The 12,414-nt window shown below is 50.4% G+C and overlaps 2 protein-coding genes across 6 annotated transcripts; both read right to left on the bottom strand.

The window, feature by feature from the left end:
- Positions 1–2,650: 2,650 nt before the first annotated feature.
- On the bottom strand, positions 2,651–4,008 carry Tstd1 (thiosulfate sulfurtransferase like domain containing 1). The gene is made up of 4 exons (XM_060364681.1): positions 3,889–4,008; positions 3,565–3,687; positions 2,904–3,066; positions 2,651–2,812 (listed from the first exon to the last, which is right to left on the bottom strand). The coding sequence occupies exons 1-4, from the start codon at positions 3,896–3,898 to the stop codon at positions 2,761–2,763; spliced, it is 348 nt and encodes a 115-aa protein (XP_060220664.1). The 5' UTR covers positions 3,899–4,008; the 3' UTR covers positions 2,651–2,760.
- Positions 2,651–12,044, bottom strand: Usf1 (upstream transcription factor 1). 5 transcript variants are annotated; one of them, XR_009584645.1, is made up of 12 exons: positions 11,895–12,044; positions 8,476–8,572; positions 7,772–7,821; positions 7,501–7,616; positions 7,075–7,176; positions 6,186–6,381; positions 5,879–5,966; positions 5,690–5,748; positions 5,470–5,564; positions 5,138–5,266; positions 3,565–4,990; positions 2,651–2,812 (listed from the first exon to the last, which is right to left on the bottom strand). XR_009584645.1 is itself a non-coding variant. In XM_021647103.2 (11 exons), the coding sequence occupies exons 2-11, from the start codon at positions 8,481–8,483 to the stop codon at positions 4,901–4,903; spliced, it is 933 nt and encodes a 310-aa protein (XP_021502778.1). In that variant the 5' UTR covers positions 8,484–8,572; positions 11,492–11,726; the 3' UTR covers positions 4,267–4,900. The 5 variants fall into 5 exon arrangements, 4 of the variants coding, with proteins under 4 accessions (XP_021502778.1, XP_060220663.1, XP_021502779.1 ...); XM_021647103.2 differs by lacking the exons at positions 2,651–2,812; positions 11,895–12,044 and adding an exon at positions 11,492–11,726 and having other exon boundaries at positions 4,267–4,990; XM_060364680.1 differs by lacking the exons at positions 2,651–2,812; positions 11,895–12,044 and adding an exon at positions 11,497–11,726 and having other exon boundaries at positions 4,267–4,990.
- Positions 12,045–12,414: the final 370 nt, after the last annotated feature.

Here is a 12,414-nt window from a genome sequence, read left to right as displayed (position 1 = left end):
ACCTCCAGTTCCAGGGGATGCAGTGTCCTCTTCTGACCTTTGCAAGCACCAGACATGCATGTGGAACACAGACATACGTGTAGACAAAATACTCATACACATAAAAGAAACACACAAAATTTAGCCAGGTGGGAGTGTAGTGATGAACACCTTTAGTGCCAGCTCTGGGGAGGCAGAAGTAGGTGGATCTCTATAAGTTTGAAGCCAGCCTGGTCTTTGAGTTCTACGACAGCCAAGGCTACACAGAGAAACCCCCATCTCAAATAAATAAATAAATAAATAAATAAAAAGATAAATAAATAGGTATTCTTTGTTGATGTTCTTTTGTGTAGTGAGAATTTTGTGATTTTGGTTTCTTAAAAAAAAAAAAAAAAAAAAGACCAGCACAGTGGTATACACCTGTAATTCCAACACTCTGGGAGGCAGAGGCAGGTGGATCTGTGAGTTCAAGGCCACCCAGATCTACAAAATGAGTCCCGGACAGCCAAGGCTACACAGAGAAACTCTTGAAAAAAACAAAACAAAACAAAACAAAAATGAAAACAAAACAACTCACAGAAATGTTAGGGGAATATGTTTTTGTTTCAATCCCAGGTGTGGGGATGAGGCTGCTTGGCAGCAGCTGACTGTGATTTCTCTAATGCTCTAGCAGAGTCATGGTTTTGCCTGCTGCAGATAGTTTCTGTGAGTGGGTAACATTTGGAATTCTGGGGACTTTTCAGGAGATACATAAATGCTAGGGGCCCCGAGAGGCAGTGCTGCTGTTGGTGGTTGTTTGGTGGTTAGATGCTGGTTGCTGTTGGTTACAGTTTGTCAAGTGGTTGTGCACGAAGAAAGGAGGAGAGGAAATTAGATGTCCAGATAGAAAAGATCAAACTTGCTCCAAGGAACTCAAAGCCCCTAATCAGCAGGAAGTAGTCTAAGGATGACTTTGCCACCTTTCTCCTCTCCCCTTTTTTCTCTCCTATCCAGTGTTAGGGGGTTAAAAGGGTGGAGAAGGTTGGAAGACAGGAAAAGGACACCACAAAGTAGCAAACGCTGGCTACAGGTGTGTGTTTGTTTGTTTAGACAAGGTCCCTCTACCTAGCCATCTGCCCTGGCCTGGAACTCACTATTATAGACCAGGCTGGCATTGATTACAGGCATGTGCCTCCATGCCTGGCTATTGTATACATTTATTGATTTAGTCATTTATTGCTGGGATGGGGATTGAACTTGGGACCTCACACATAGTCAGCAAGCGCTCTATCTCCAGTCCTCTTTGAATTTTTGAGTTTCTCACTAAGGTAACCAGGCTGGAATTGAGCAGACGCTGAATGTGATGTTCCTTCCTCTCGGACTGGACTCCTAACTTACAAACTTGTACTACCAGTCCTGGCCTAAATGTATTTAAGATTATATTGCAAAGTTGACTTAGCCTTGAACTTGTGATCCTCCTGCCTCAAACTTCCAAACAGCTTGATTATAGCATGCACCCTACCCATCCCCAATGCTTTTGCTTTTTTATGGTGTTGCTGGGGACTGAGTTCAGTTTTATACACATTACCCCAGCACTGACCTGATCACTAGGCCGTAGGACTAGCTTCATCACTTTACCCAGTTCTAGAATCTAAGGTGGACTTGAGGCTGAGGAGCTATAAATCAAGAGCGACAGTGGGCAAACATTTTCTATAAAGGACTAGGGAGTACCCTTTCAGGCTCTGAAAGACACGTAGCTGTCACAACGATTCTGCTTTTGCACAAAAGTAGACACAGACAACACATAAAGGAATGGTAACATCGGCAGCCTGTTTAACAGTGGCTGTTTCCGGTCTGCAGCAATGGTGCAGTGGTTCTTTGTAGCTTTGTATTGAAAACATCAGAGGAGCCCGTAAGATCACAAATACCCAAGGTTTGTTTTTTTGGGGGGAGGGGAAGGGATGGTAAACTTTTCCTATATAGCCCAGGTTAGCCTTTAATCTTTGATCCTCTTGCGTCCTCCTCCAAAGTGCTGGGATTATACATGGGTAGAGAGTTGCTTTTACTAAAAAAAAAAAAAAAAAAAAAGTTACGTGTAAGAATATCTTGCTTGTATGTATGTCTGTGTACCAACTGCAATCTTGGTACCCAAGGAGGTCAAAAAGGGGCATCAGATCTCTGGAACTGGAGTTACGCATGGTTAGTTGTGAGCTGCCATCCATGTGGCTGTCAGGAACCAAATACAGGTCCTCTTTGTTTTTGTTTTTTGACAGGATCTCTCCACAGAGCCCTGGCTGCCCTTGAACTCATAGAGATCTGCTTGCCTCTAACCTCCCGAGTGCTGGGATTAAGGGCTTGAGCCACCACATCGGGCCAGACAGAACAAGTACTCTTCAGTCTTCTGTGTTACCCAGACTGGCCAAGAACTGAACTCCTAAGTTCGGCCTCCCAACTAGCTTGGGCTGTACACTCCAAGATTTTTAGAGCTAGTAGGTTGACTATTTGATGTACATTCCAGGCTGGAAACGGCTGCTCTAGGTCAACTTCAGGTGTTCAACTGCTTTAATAGGGTGGCAGGGAACAGATGAATGGACAAGGATCCTGAGATAAACTTGAGAACTAGATTAATATTGGAACCGTGTTTTTTGTTGTTGTTGTTGTTTTGCCCACCCAACAAATTAAATGCTTCTAATACTTAATTAAATGCTCTTTATTTGAGTTTTTCATGTGCAAAGGTCCACAATGACTTGCCCAGCCCAGCAAGGTGACCACGAGAAGGATCACAACCAGGAAGTCCTCTACCTAGCCCTCTTTCTCCAGCCATTCCTTATAGGCCCCAGCATAGTTCCGAGCCCTGTGGAGAAAAAGGAGGTTGAGGGAAGGACAGACTCAGGAGGCAGTTCCCAGTCGGTTCCCAGCCAACAAGCCTCATACCCTTCGCATACCCTGTGTATCCAAGACCCTGTGCCAGCTGTGTGGCCTGCAGGCCCCTCCTGCCCATCTGACAGAAGAAAATAAGATTCTTGTCTTCTAGCTTTGGCTTCTCAGCACAGTACAAAGCCTGAAAAGCAGCTGGGTCCATGCGCAAGGCGTTTTCCAACTCAGACACTGAGAGAGGACAAAATGGAGAGCCAGTGGCACAGTGGCACACTGAGGTTCGAAGGATGGGCCTGAAAGAGTGGAGTCCCAGAAGTGGACAATCTGCAGAGATTGTCCCAACAATGCATGGCGGTCACCCTGACCTCCTACCAACCTCACAGACAAAGAACCGCCTACCCGAGCAGGAAGTCAGGCCAACAATGCAGGCATTTCCCGAGTGGTAAGGAGGCAATGGAGGATCAGGTGGATTAGGGCATAGTTTCTGGGAAGCCAAACATACAGCTACTGATTTGCTCCTCTTGTCACCGCTATCCCCTCAAACTGGACAAGCTAGTTCCGCTGCCAGGACCTGTCTCCATTTAGCCTTTCTCTGGGGAACCTGAGCGCTGGCTTGAGCAAATCCAACACCACCCCTCTCTCTACCAGCTCTGCCCCCATCCTAAGCGAGGCCCCTTTGGCTAACACCATCACGGACTATGCCCTCTGCCAACATGGGAAATCCTGTACCAGGGATGTTGAGTGCCCCAGGGATGGTGCCAGCTGCTGCCTCCTCCCGAGATCGAACATCGAAGAGCCGGGCCCTGCCTGAGGCTAGGAGCGAACGGAGCTCAGAGAATGAGACTGTAGACACTGAGAAAGAGGACACAGAAGACTTGAGAACTGGGGGACAAGACCCTTGCAGCCTTTGTACCCCAGCAATGGCTGCTTCCCCACCCTGTGGCGCTGTTCATAAGGACTGAAGCCACACCCCTATGCTCTTGTCTCCACAAACAACCCTACCCGCGGGACCAGCATACACCTCACCATCACAACCCGGGGGTTCTCAGGTACCTCTAGTCATGGTTTCAGCAGTACCAATTGCGTGACTGTGACACAGGAATTCGGCCTGAAGTATCTCACTCTGTCCCCCTGAGCCCAGCCAGAAAGACCGGAACCGGAAGCAAAGGCATGGCCCCCAGAGGACACACACAGAGCTCCGGAGCACCTGTCTGTGATACCTCTAACACCAGCCCACAGCTGAAACCTTTTAAGACTGCCTGGTGTAGGCCGGAAATTGATATCCAGGTTTGGCACAGGTACCAGGACTCTGGGTAATGAGTATAGAAATAGTAGCACCCCACCCAAAGGTTGACCCAGCCCTTACTGGTCAAAGAGTAATATGTAGTCTCCCTTCCCCCAGGGCCCCACAAAAGGAGGAAAACGGACAACTGTGGCTCTAAACAATTTTATCTTAAAAAAAAAAAAAAAAAAAAGGAAAGAAATAAAAAGAACCATCCCCCCAAGATGGGGAAGGCTCCCAGTGAGCCCGTTCGGTTCTCCCTGGCTCCAGAAGCTTCTGCAGAGGCCTCGGCTGCTCACTGAGCCCTCCCTACTCGCGGGATAGCAGCCACCAAGCACCCTTCCCCACCTCCTGAACAAGCCCACTCCCCAGAGGACTCCGGTGCACACCTTCACTTCTGCTCCAGAGCAAGGAAGAACCAGTACAAGTGCTAGACCCACAGAGTGCCCACGGACCCTCTGCTGGGCGCTCGAAGCGAGCACAGGGCAAACCCAGGCTTAGTGTCCGCGGTCCATCAAGGGGACAGCACATGCAATGTGCAAAAGGGGCACCAGGGCCCGGGGACAGCATGGTGGGAGCTGGCAAGGCTGTCGGTGCGTGTCCGCGGCGTGCTTCACACCACTCACTGCAGGCCACCACACCACGGGCCTCAGGTCAAAGACACACTTGCCAAACTCCCCCGAGTCCCACGCCAGAAGTAGGCAGTGAAGGGAAGGGGCACGGGATTCGCCTGCTGCTTCCAGGCTGTCTGCAGTTCTAGGGCCAAAGCCCGAGTCCCCATCGTTAGTTGCTGTCATTCTTGATGACGACCTCTAAGCCATGGTGCCGTAACTGAGCTCGTAGTAGCAGGTTCTTGTTTTTAAGGTCTTCCACCTTCGAGAGAGGAGGCAGTAATGGAAACTGTTAGGGGAAAGGAAAAAGACACCGCCGGGAGGGACGGTGTCAAGCGTTTTCTAGGGAACCCAGACTTCACCACTGGCCACAGGGCTGTCAAGGGGCCCGTCCTGTCACTAGTCTGACCTGTTGTCTAAGCACATCGTTGTCTAGCTGCAGTTGATCTAACCCCTGCAGCTCTTCAGACAACCGGTGGTTGCTCTGCCGCAGCTCCTGGATATAATCACAGGCTTTGGACAGGATTCCGCCTTTACTCTGCAAGGCAAGGCCAACAAGATGAGGACCAGGTCTTCAAAGACCTCACTTACTTTCACATTCACACTTGGGGGCCGCTTCCCCTCAGAATTGACCCAAGGTCTCAGGGTGTTATGAAGAGGGCTGCCATGTACACTCTACTCGCCACCATTTCTGGAAACAATGCCAGGAGTCCCTGCCCGCTACCAGGGTCTTGCCATGACCTGGCCAGACTTGGTACTCTCCATAGAGCAGTCTGGGATGATTTTGGACAGCTGTACAATCCAGTTGTTGATCTTGTCCCGGCGGCGGCGCTCCACTGTGGGGCAAGGCGAAGGACATGGTGACCCAGTGACCAAAAATGACCAGCGCTTCCCCCTCCCAACACTGTAATTCCCAAATCTACCTACGTTGCTCCTGGCTTCACACCTGAGTATCACATACCTTCATTGTGCTGGGCCCTACGTTTCTCGTCTCGCGTTGTCCTAGGAGCCTCTGACTTCCTGACAATAGCGTTCAGGGTGGCCAGATCAAGGAAAAGACAAAGAAGCAAACGAAAACAAAGAGTGTTTAGGATAAGATTTACATAAGACTTAGCAAGAATCCAAACCGCTCAATAATTCATTCACTCACGGGGAATAAGGGTGAGTCCTAGGGGCAATTGACCGCTGGCTCCCTCCCTGCAATACTTCTTGTGGTGACATCATCACAAAGAATTGACCTGGGAAGGCATGAGGTAGGTTTCGTCAGGATCTGGGATGAGAAACTTCACCAAGACCTTGGAACTCTTTTGGGAACATCCCACCAGCTTGTAGAGTAGGCCAGACTCACTACGTGTTCAGATCTTAATAACTGCTAAGAGCCATGTGCTAAAGCCCAGGTCTGCAGTGACTTCCCAGAGCCCGGCCCCTCCAGCCCCCATCCTTGCGCGGCATCTCACCAGTGCTGGGAGGGGTGGCCTGCCCCAGCAGTGCCTCTGAGCCTTGGGTGGTGACCACAGCGGTGGTACTCCCTGATGTGGTACCCCCTGACCCGTCTCCCACTGCGGTGCTGGGAAAGTAAGTGTAATGTGTCTCGGCAGCTGCTCCCTCCGTGTCAACTGCATCATCGCTGGTGAAAGCGCCCTGGATCACTGCCTGAGAAGAAAGGAGAGCGGAGTCCAGTTAGTCAGGGACTCACTACCTGTTACCCTGGGTTTCTATCCCTGAGCAGAAGGACGGAGAGACATAACTGGAGTTTTAAGATTTATTTATTTTTATTTTTTAAGATTTATTTATTATTTATACAACATTCTGCCTGCACACCAGATCTTTAGACTATAGATGGTTCTGAGCCACCATGTGGTTGACTGGGAATTGAACTCAGGACCTTCAGAAGAATAGCAAGTGTTCTTAACCTCTGAGCCATCTCTCCAGCCCCCTTAAGATTTATTTTTATGTGTATGAGTATTTTGCCTGCGTGTACGGATATGCACTATGTGTGTGTCTGATGCCTGCGGAGGTCAGGGAAGGGCATTTGATCCCCTGAAACCGGATGGCAGTAAGGCACCATGAGGTTATTAGGAACTGAACTCCGGTCCCCTGTAAGAGGAACAAGTGCTCTTAACCACTGAGCTACCTCTCCAGCCCCAACTTCATGTTTCTTAGGCACGATCTTTGTAGATGGCAAAGTAATGCCTCAATGATAAGAGGTTGAACACACCTGAACCCGGTGCTTTGGCCCAAAGAAGCCTGAGGTGCACCCTCCTGTTCCTAATTCCACCCCTCCTTCCTGTCGGCTCCTCTTACTGCTAAGAGCTCTCTGGTCCTCTCACAGCCTGTCCTCTGTACCTGGGTCATGGACTGAGTGGCAGGGTAGCCACTGATAGCGCCAGTGCCCTCTGTCTGACCATCCAGCTGCCCTTCAGACACCTGGATCACCCTGTACATCACCTAGAAGAAATGAAGGAGGGGGAGAGGTGGGAAGAAGACATGAGTAAGTGTCCAGAACCCCGGGTCCTCTCAGAAAGGGCCTCTTGTATTGAGTCCCAGCAGTCTTTCAAAGACACAGGCTCAGCTATTGTCTCTTCTTTCCCCGTTTTGAGGCTCTAGCACACCCAGCCCCACACCAATCTCTAATCTAAGCCTCTGGTTAATGTTTCACCCCGCAGCACACAGCTTTCTCATTCTCCAAGCCACAGCTCTCCAAAATACATTCACACGCCTCCCTTAATCCCAACCCCTGGAAACATCTGCAGCCCCCGGCCCCTCCCTTACCTGGCCCCCATTCTCAGTTCGGAAGACGTACTTGACGTTGGGGTCAGGGAAGGTGGCAGCTGACTGGATGCTGGCGATGGCTACACTAGTTGGGTCCTCTCCAGTAGCCACTGCACCTAAATCAACAGAGGCAAACAAAGTCTAGCGTGTTGCCTGCCTTTCTCCCTGGACTACTTACACGTCACTTAAAGAAACATGGTATGTGGGAGATGGGCCAGTCAGCTGAAGAGAGAGGCTACGAACGGCTCTTGGTCCTGATTTTAATATTCACCTTCCTGAATCTGCACCGTCCCCTCTTCAGTTTCAGCTGTTTTCTGCTGCCTATTTGTGGTGAAACAAAAACAAAAACAAACAAAACAAATGGAAGCATTCACAACGGATGTTAGGTTAGGCTAGATAACAACAGTAGTTTTTACTGCTGGTCGGTCATGGCGGCACATTCCTTTAATCTCAGCACTCAGGAAGCAGAGGCAGGTAGAATTCTGTGAGCTTGAGGCCAGCCTGGTCTACATAGTGAGTTTCAGGACAGCCAGGGCTGTGTAGAGATATAATCTGTCTCAAAAAATTCAAACAAAAAAACCAGGACCTAGGTGTTTACCATGTACATAGACACCAAGCTATAGGCACTTTTTTTGTTTGGTTGGTTTTGGTTTTTCTTTATGTAGCCTTGGCTGTCCTGGAACTTGTTCTGTAGACCAGGCTAACCTTGAACTCAGAGATGAGCCTGCCTCTGCCTCCTGAGTGCTGATATTAAAGGCCTGTGCCACCACCGCCCGGCATATTCTGTTGATACTAATAACAGCACATGAAGTAAAAAGCACTACAATTTTATAGACAGGGAAACTGAATCACATAGCTGGTAGGTGACGGAGCACGGAGACCTGAACCCAGGTCTTCCTGAATCTAATACTTTTCGCCATTTTTCACTCTCCCAGGCCATCCCTCTCTCCTCCCAGACAGCACTGCTTCACTTACCCCTTCATCTCTCTGGGAGGGGCTCATCCGAGGAACTGGTCTTCTTTTGGAGGTCTCTGTAGCTCCTGCCTCAAAGGCTTGGGCAGAGTGCTAAATCCTGGTGGAAATCATAGTTTGCAGTGAGGCTCGGCCACTGAATAGCTTTCCAGGTTCTAGGGCCGAAGCTCCAGGAAGACAGAGCCAGGAAAATGAACCAATCATCTGCAACGGACAGTCACCTCCCCAGTACTGACAGGAGGGAATGGCCTGCAGGGGCTGAAAAAGCAACTCTTCATAGGACATGTGGCTGGATCCTTAACATTCAGGGGACAGAGATGGGAGGGGTGCTGCAAGTTTGAGGCTAGCCTTGCCTCCAGAATGAGACCTTGGAGAGAAAAAGAACTAGATGTGCTGGCCCTGTCTGTCACACTTATGTTTAGGAGGTGGAGGCAAAAGAATTAGGAGTTCAAGGCCATCCTGGGTTGCAAAGCAAATCTTAGGCTAGGATGGGCTGTAAGAACTTGTCTCAAAACAAATAAACAAACAAAAAACCAGCATGAACTGGAAGATGGCTCAGGGGCAAAAGCACTTGGAATCAAAGTCTAACTCGCTCTTCGGATCCCAGGCGCTGCAGGAGTGGTGGGTTACCGTGCAGACATGGCCAAGTCCAAGAACCACACCACACACAACCAGTCCCACAAAGATACGAATCTCTTAAGGGGGTGGACCCCAAGTTCCTGAGGAACATGTGCTTTGCCAAGAAGCACAACAAAAAGGCCTGGAGAAGATGCAGGCAAACAACCCAAAGGCAATGAGTGCGTGAGCAGAGGCCATCAAAGCCCAGTGAAGCCTGCGGCCTTTAAACCCAAGATGCCAAAGGGCCCCAGCTTTCATCGTTCACACCAAGCTTGAGAAGGGGATTCGAAGCTACATGGTCAATGGTCATAGGCTCTGCCAACCAAAGCCCCTGGTTCAAACCAAGTCAGAGGCTGAAGCTCCAGCTAAGGCCCAGGCTTCAACTCCTGCTCAGGCTCCCAAAGGTGCCCAGGCCCCTGTGAAGGCCCCACAGGAAAGGCTTCCGCTAACAGACGGACTGGTGTGACACACCCACCTACACACTATTTACAGACGACCAGTGTCTTGTGCTGGTTTTACAAATAAACCTGAGGCAAGATCTGTTGCTTAAAAAAAAAAAAAAAAAAAAAAAAGAAAGTCTAACACTTGTGTCCTAAAACCTCCACAAGAAAAGGTTGCAGCAGTGCAAGCGTATGCAATCACAGCATACCCCGAAGGAGAGGTCATCGGTGTTAGGAATTATAGAAAGAGATGTGGAGGTTACAGAGGTTCCACGCGGGTCCACAGATCACACCACGAGATTGGTTCCACGCGGGAGGTTTATTAGGTAGAGGGGGGTTACAGAGAAGGAGGTAGATAGAGAGAGAGACAGACAGACAGAGAAGGAGCAAGAAGAAGAGAGAGGGAAGAAGCGAGAGGGAGAGAGGGCCAAGGGGAGGGGCCCCAGTTCTCTTATAGGGTGGTCCAGGGCATGCGCAGGTGGTTCCAGGTGGTCAGTAGGTGGTCTGGGTCTTTCCAAATGCCTGATACCTGCCGGGTCTGCCAGGCCCCAGGGGCTGCCTGTAGAAATGCCTGCTTGCTAATCCCAACAATCGGTAGATTAAGTGGCAAATGCAGCAGTGAAGACACTCTGTCTCCATCAAGGTGGACAGACAAAAACTGACACCCTAAGTCTGTCCTCTGACCAAAAGAAAGGCTGTTAAGATAGCTTAGCAAGCAGGGGGTGGTGGCACATGCAATTCCAGTACTCAGGAGGCCCAGGAACGTGGATCTCTGAGTTCAAGGCCAACCTGGTCTACAGGCTACCTTAAGAAAAAAAAAAAAAAAGAAGAAGAAGGTGGGGGGAGCCAGGTAGTGGCTCAGTGAGTTCAAAGCCAGCCTGGTCTACAGAGAAGTCCGGGATAGCCAGACTGTATAGAGAGATCCTGACTCAAAATAAAGAAATTCCACTCCTCAAATCTAGAAAGGGAATTTTTCTTTCTTTCTTTCTTTTTTGCCAATTGGCTCTTGGGCACCATTCTACTGCCAGGGCTCTTGTTGTGGAGGAGTCCAGATTTACAGCATCTGTTACAAACACTGCAGCCCAAGTGCATCATATTCAAGGCTTCTTTATTTTATTCATCAAGGCTTCCTGTAGAGCAGCAACACAGTTGCTAAAATGTTGCCATGACAACTGCAAATCAACTAAGCCTCAGGAGAAAGGGGTGGGGGGAACCAACTCCAGGCTCTGGGTTCTGAGGGAGAAAAGACAATGGGGGAGGAATCCATCTACAATGTTCCTGCCTTAGGACTTTTGACACCCCGCCAGAGAACCGGAAAAACAAAGAACCGAGCAGACAGATGCCTCCAGAAAAAAACAAAAAAAAACACAGCTGCACAGTACAAAGCAATAAAATAATTTCAACAAGAAAGGACAAATTTTTGTAAATTCTCTACCGGTAAGATTCCCCCAAAACCTTTCTAATCCAAAGAAAATCTTAGTTTAGTGGATAATAAGCCTTGGAAAGAGCAAAGAAAATGGTAACAACAAAAAGGAACTGAAAGTGAAACTGCCAGTACAGAGTAATACTGCAAAAGGGAGGCTGCCTCAGGGTTTAGAGACCACCCCGGTCTCCATCCTCAAACGCGAGGACGAGCCTCTCCGAAGCTCGTAGCCTGGGCCTGCAGGAGGAGGCAGTGAAGGAGAGGACAAGGCACAGGAGGCAACTGTATAGCCCACAGCTGTCAGATGAACTTCTGAGGCCACCCAGCAGCGGCGTTAGGCTACTTACTCAAATCTTGGCTGTACATCCGGAAGCGTTTCCTGAGCATTAAGAATAGGTGACACGGAAATCAGCCTAGGATGCTGCGGTTTGCACGCTCAAAAGAGGGCCCGGCAAACGCCCTCACCAAGCACGGACGCAAAGGCAAAAAAAAAAAAACCCCACCAGATCAAGTTCCCAAAGCAAACAGGCGCCAGGACCTTGCCTGAGAACGACGCGTCTCCCTGCAGGCCCTCCAACTGGTAGTAGGCGCTTGGAGGAGCTGGGCACCCGCCAGGCGCGAGCCCCGAAACCCGCGCGGTGACCCCTGCCGGCTCGGCCGCGCTCGCCCGCGCCGGGGCTGCTCCGCCGGGGCCCTCCCCCGGGCCTGCGGGCTCGCAACTGGACTCCGCGGGGAGGTGGGACGCGCGCACTCCCGGGCAGGGAGCGAGCTCGGCCCACAAAGCAGGGCAGGAGATAAAGAGGCAGGCGCAGTCCCCTCCCCCAAAACAAAGGCTTCGTGCCCTGCCGGCGCCTGGCCCGAGCAACCGCAGCAAACCCAAAGCCGCCCCGCCTGCCCGGGCCACCTCGTCTCCGAGCTCCGGCCGGCGCCTACGCACTCACCGGCCCAGGCCGCCTCAGCCGCCAATTTCCCACCACGGCTTTCTCCCTCTTTGGAGCTAGGTCTCGCCATAGACAGCTGCTCATGCGCAGTCCCGGCCTGCCGCCATGTTGGTGAGGGGCGGAAGTGTCTCTTCGACCCGCCCAGCCTACGGACGGCCCCGGGGCCGCCCCGTTTCCGTTCGCTGCAAACTGGATGCGAGCTAAAGCTAACGAGGCTGATGCGGTTGGTTTTTTTTTTTTGTTTTTTACAGGCCACGAAGAAAAGCGATATCCTGGGGACGCTGCTAGAGCCCTAGCTGTTTCCAGCAAGAACCAGAAAGGCGCGAGTATATTGTACTTCCACCTTAGTGCTAGGCGGAGCCCTTTTCGGTCCAGTAAAAGGAAGTAGGCGTTCATAGGCGCCATCTTTAACAAGGGCAAGTTGGGACGCCATCTTGGATCACAGCATTATTTTGAGGGGTTTCCAACTGGACTTTGGGACATTCTGGCCATACGTAAATCTGGTCAATTCCTTTGTATT

Source organism: Meriones unguiculatus, chromosome 11, assembly GCF_030254825.1.
Source record: "Meriones unguiculatus strain TT.TT164.6M chromosome 11, Bangor_MerUng_6.1, whole genome shotgun sequence".
Lineage (NCBI taxonomy): Eukaryota > Metazoa > Chordata > Mammalia > Rodentia > Muridae > Meriones > Meriones unguiculatus.
Note: the sequence above shows the minus strand (reverse complement) of the source record. Positions and strands in the feature narration are given on the sequence as shown.

Excerpts from the sequence above, each read along its gene's own strand:
- Tstd1 (XM_060364681.1), bottom strand. Across the intron at positions 3,067-3,564 it reads TGGGGCACTCAACATCCCTG|TGTCTGAGTTGGAAAACGCC; the intron begins GTACAGGATTTC and ends GTCCTCTCTCAG. Across the intron at positions 2,813-2,903 it reads CAGGGTCTTGGATACACAGG|GGCTCGGAACTATGCTGGGG; the intron begins GTATGCGAAGGG and ends TTTTCTCCACAG.
- Usf1 (XM_021647103.2), bottom strand. Across the intron at positions 7,617-7,771 it reads GACGGTGCAGATTCAGGAAG|GTGCAGTGGCTACTGGAGAG; the intron begins GTGAATATTAAA and ends CTGTTGATTTAG. Across the intron at positions 5,267-5,469 it reads AGAGTACCAAGTCTGGCCAG|AGTAAAGGCGGAATCCTGTC; the intron begins GTCATGGCAAGA and ends CTTGCCTTGCAG.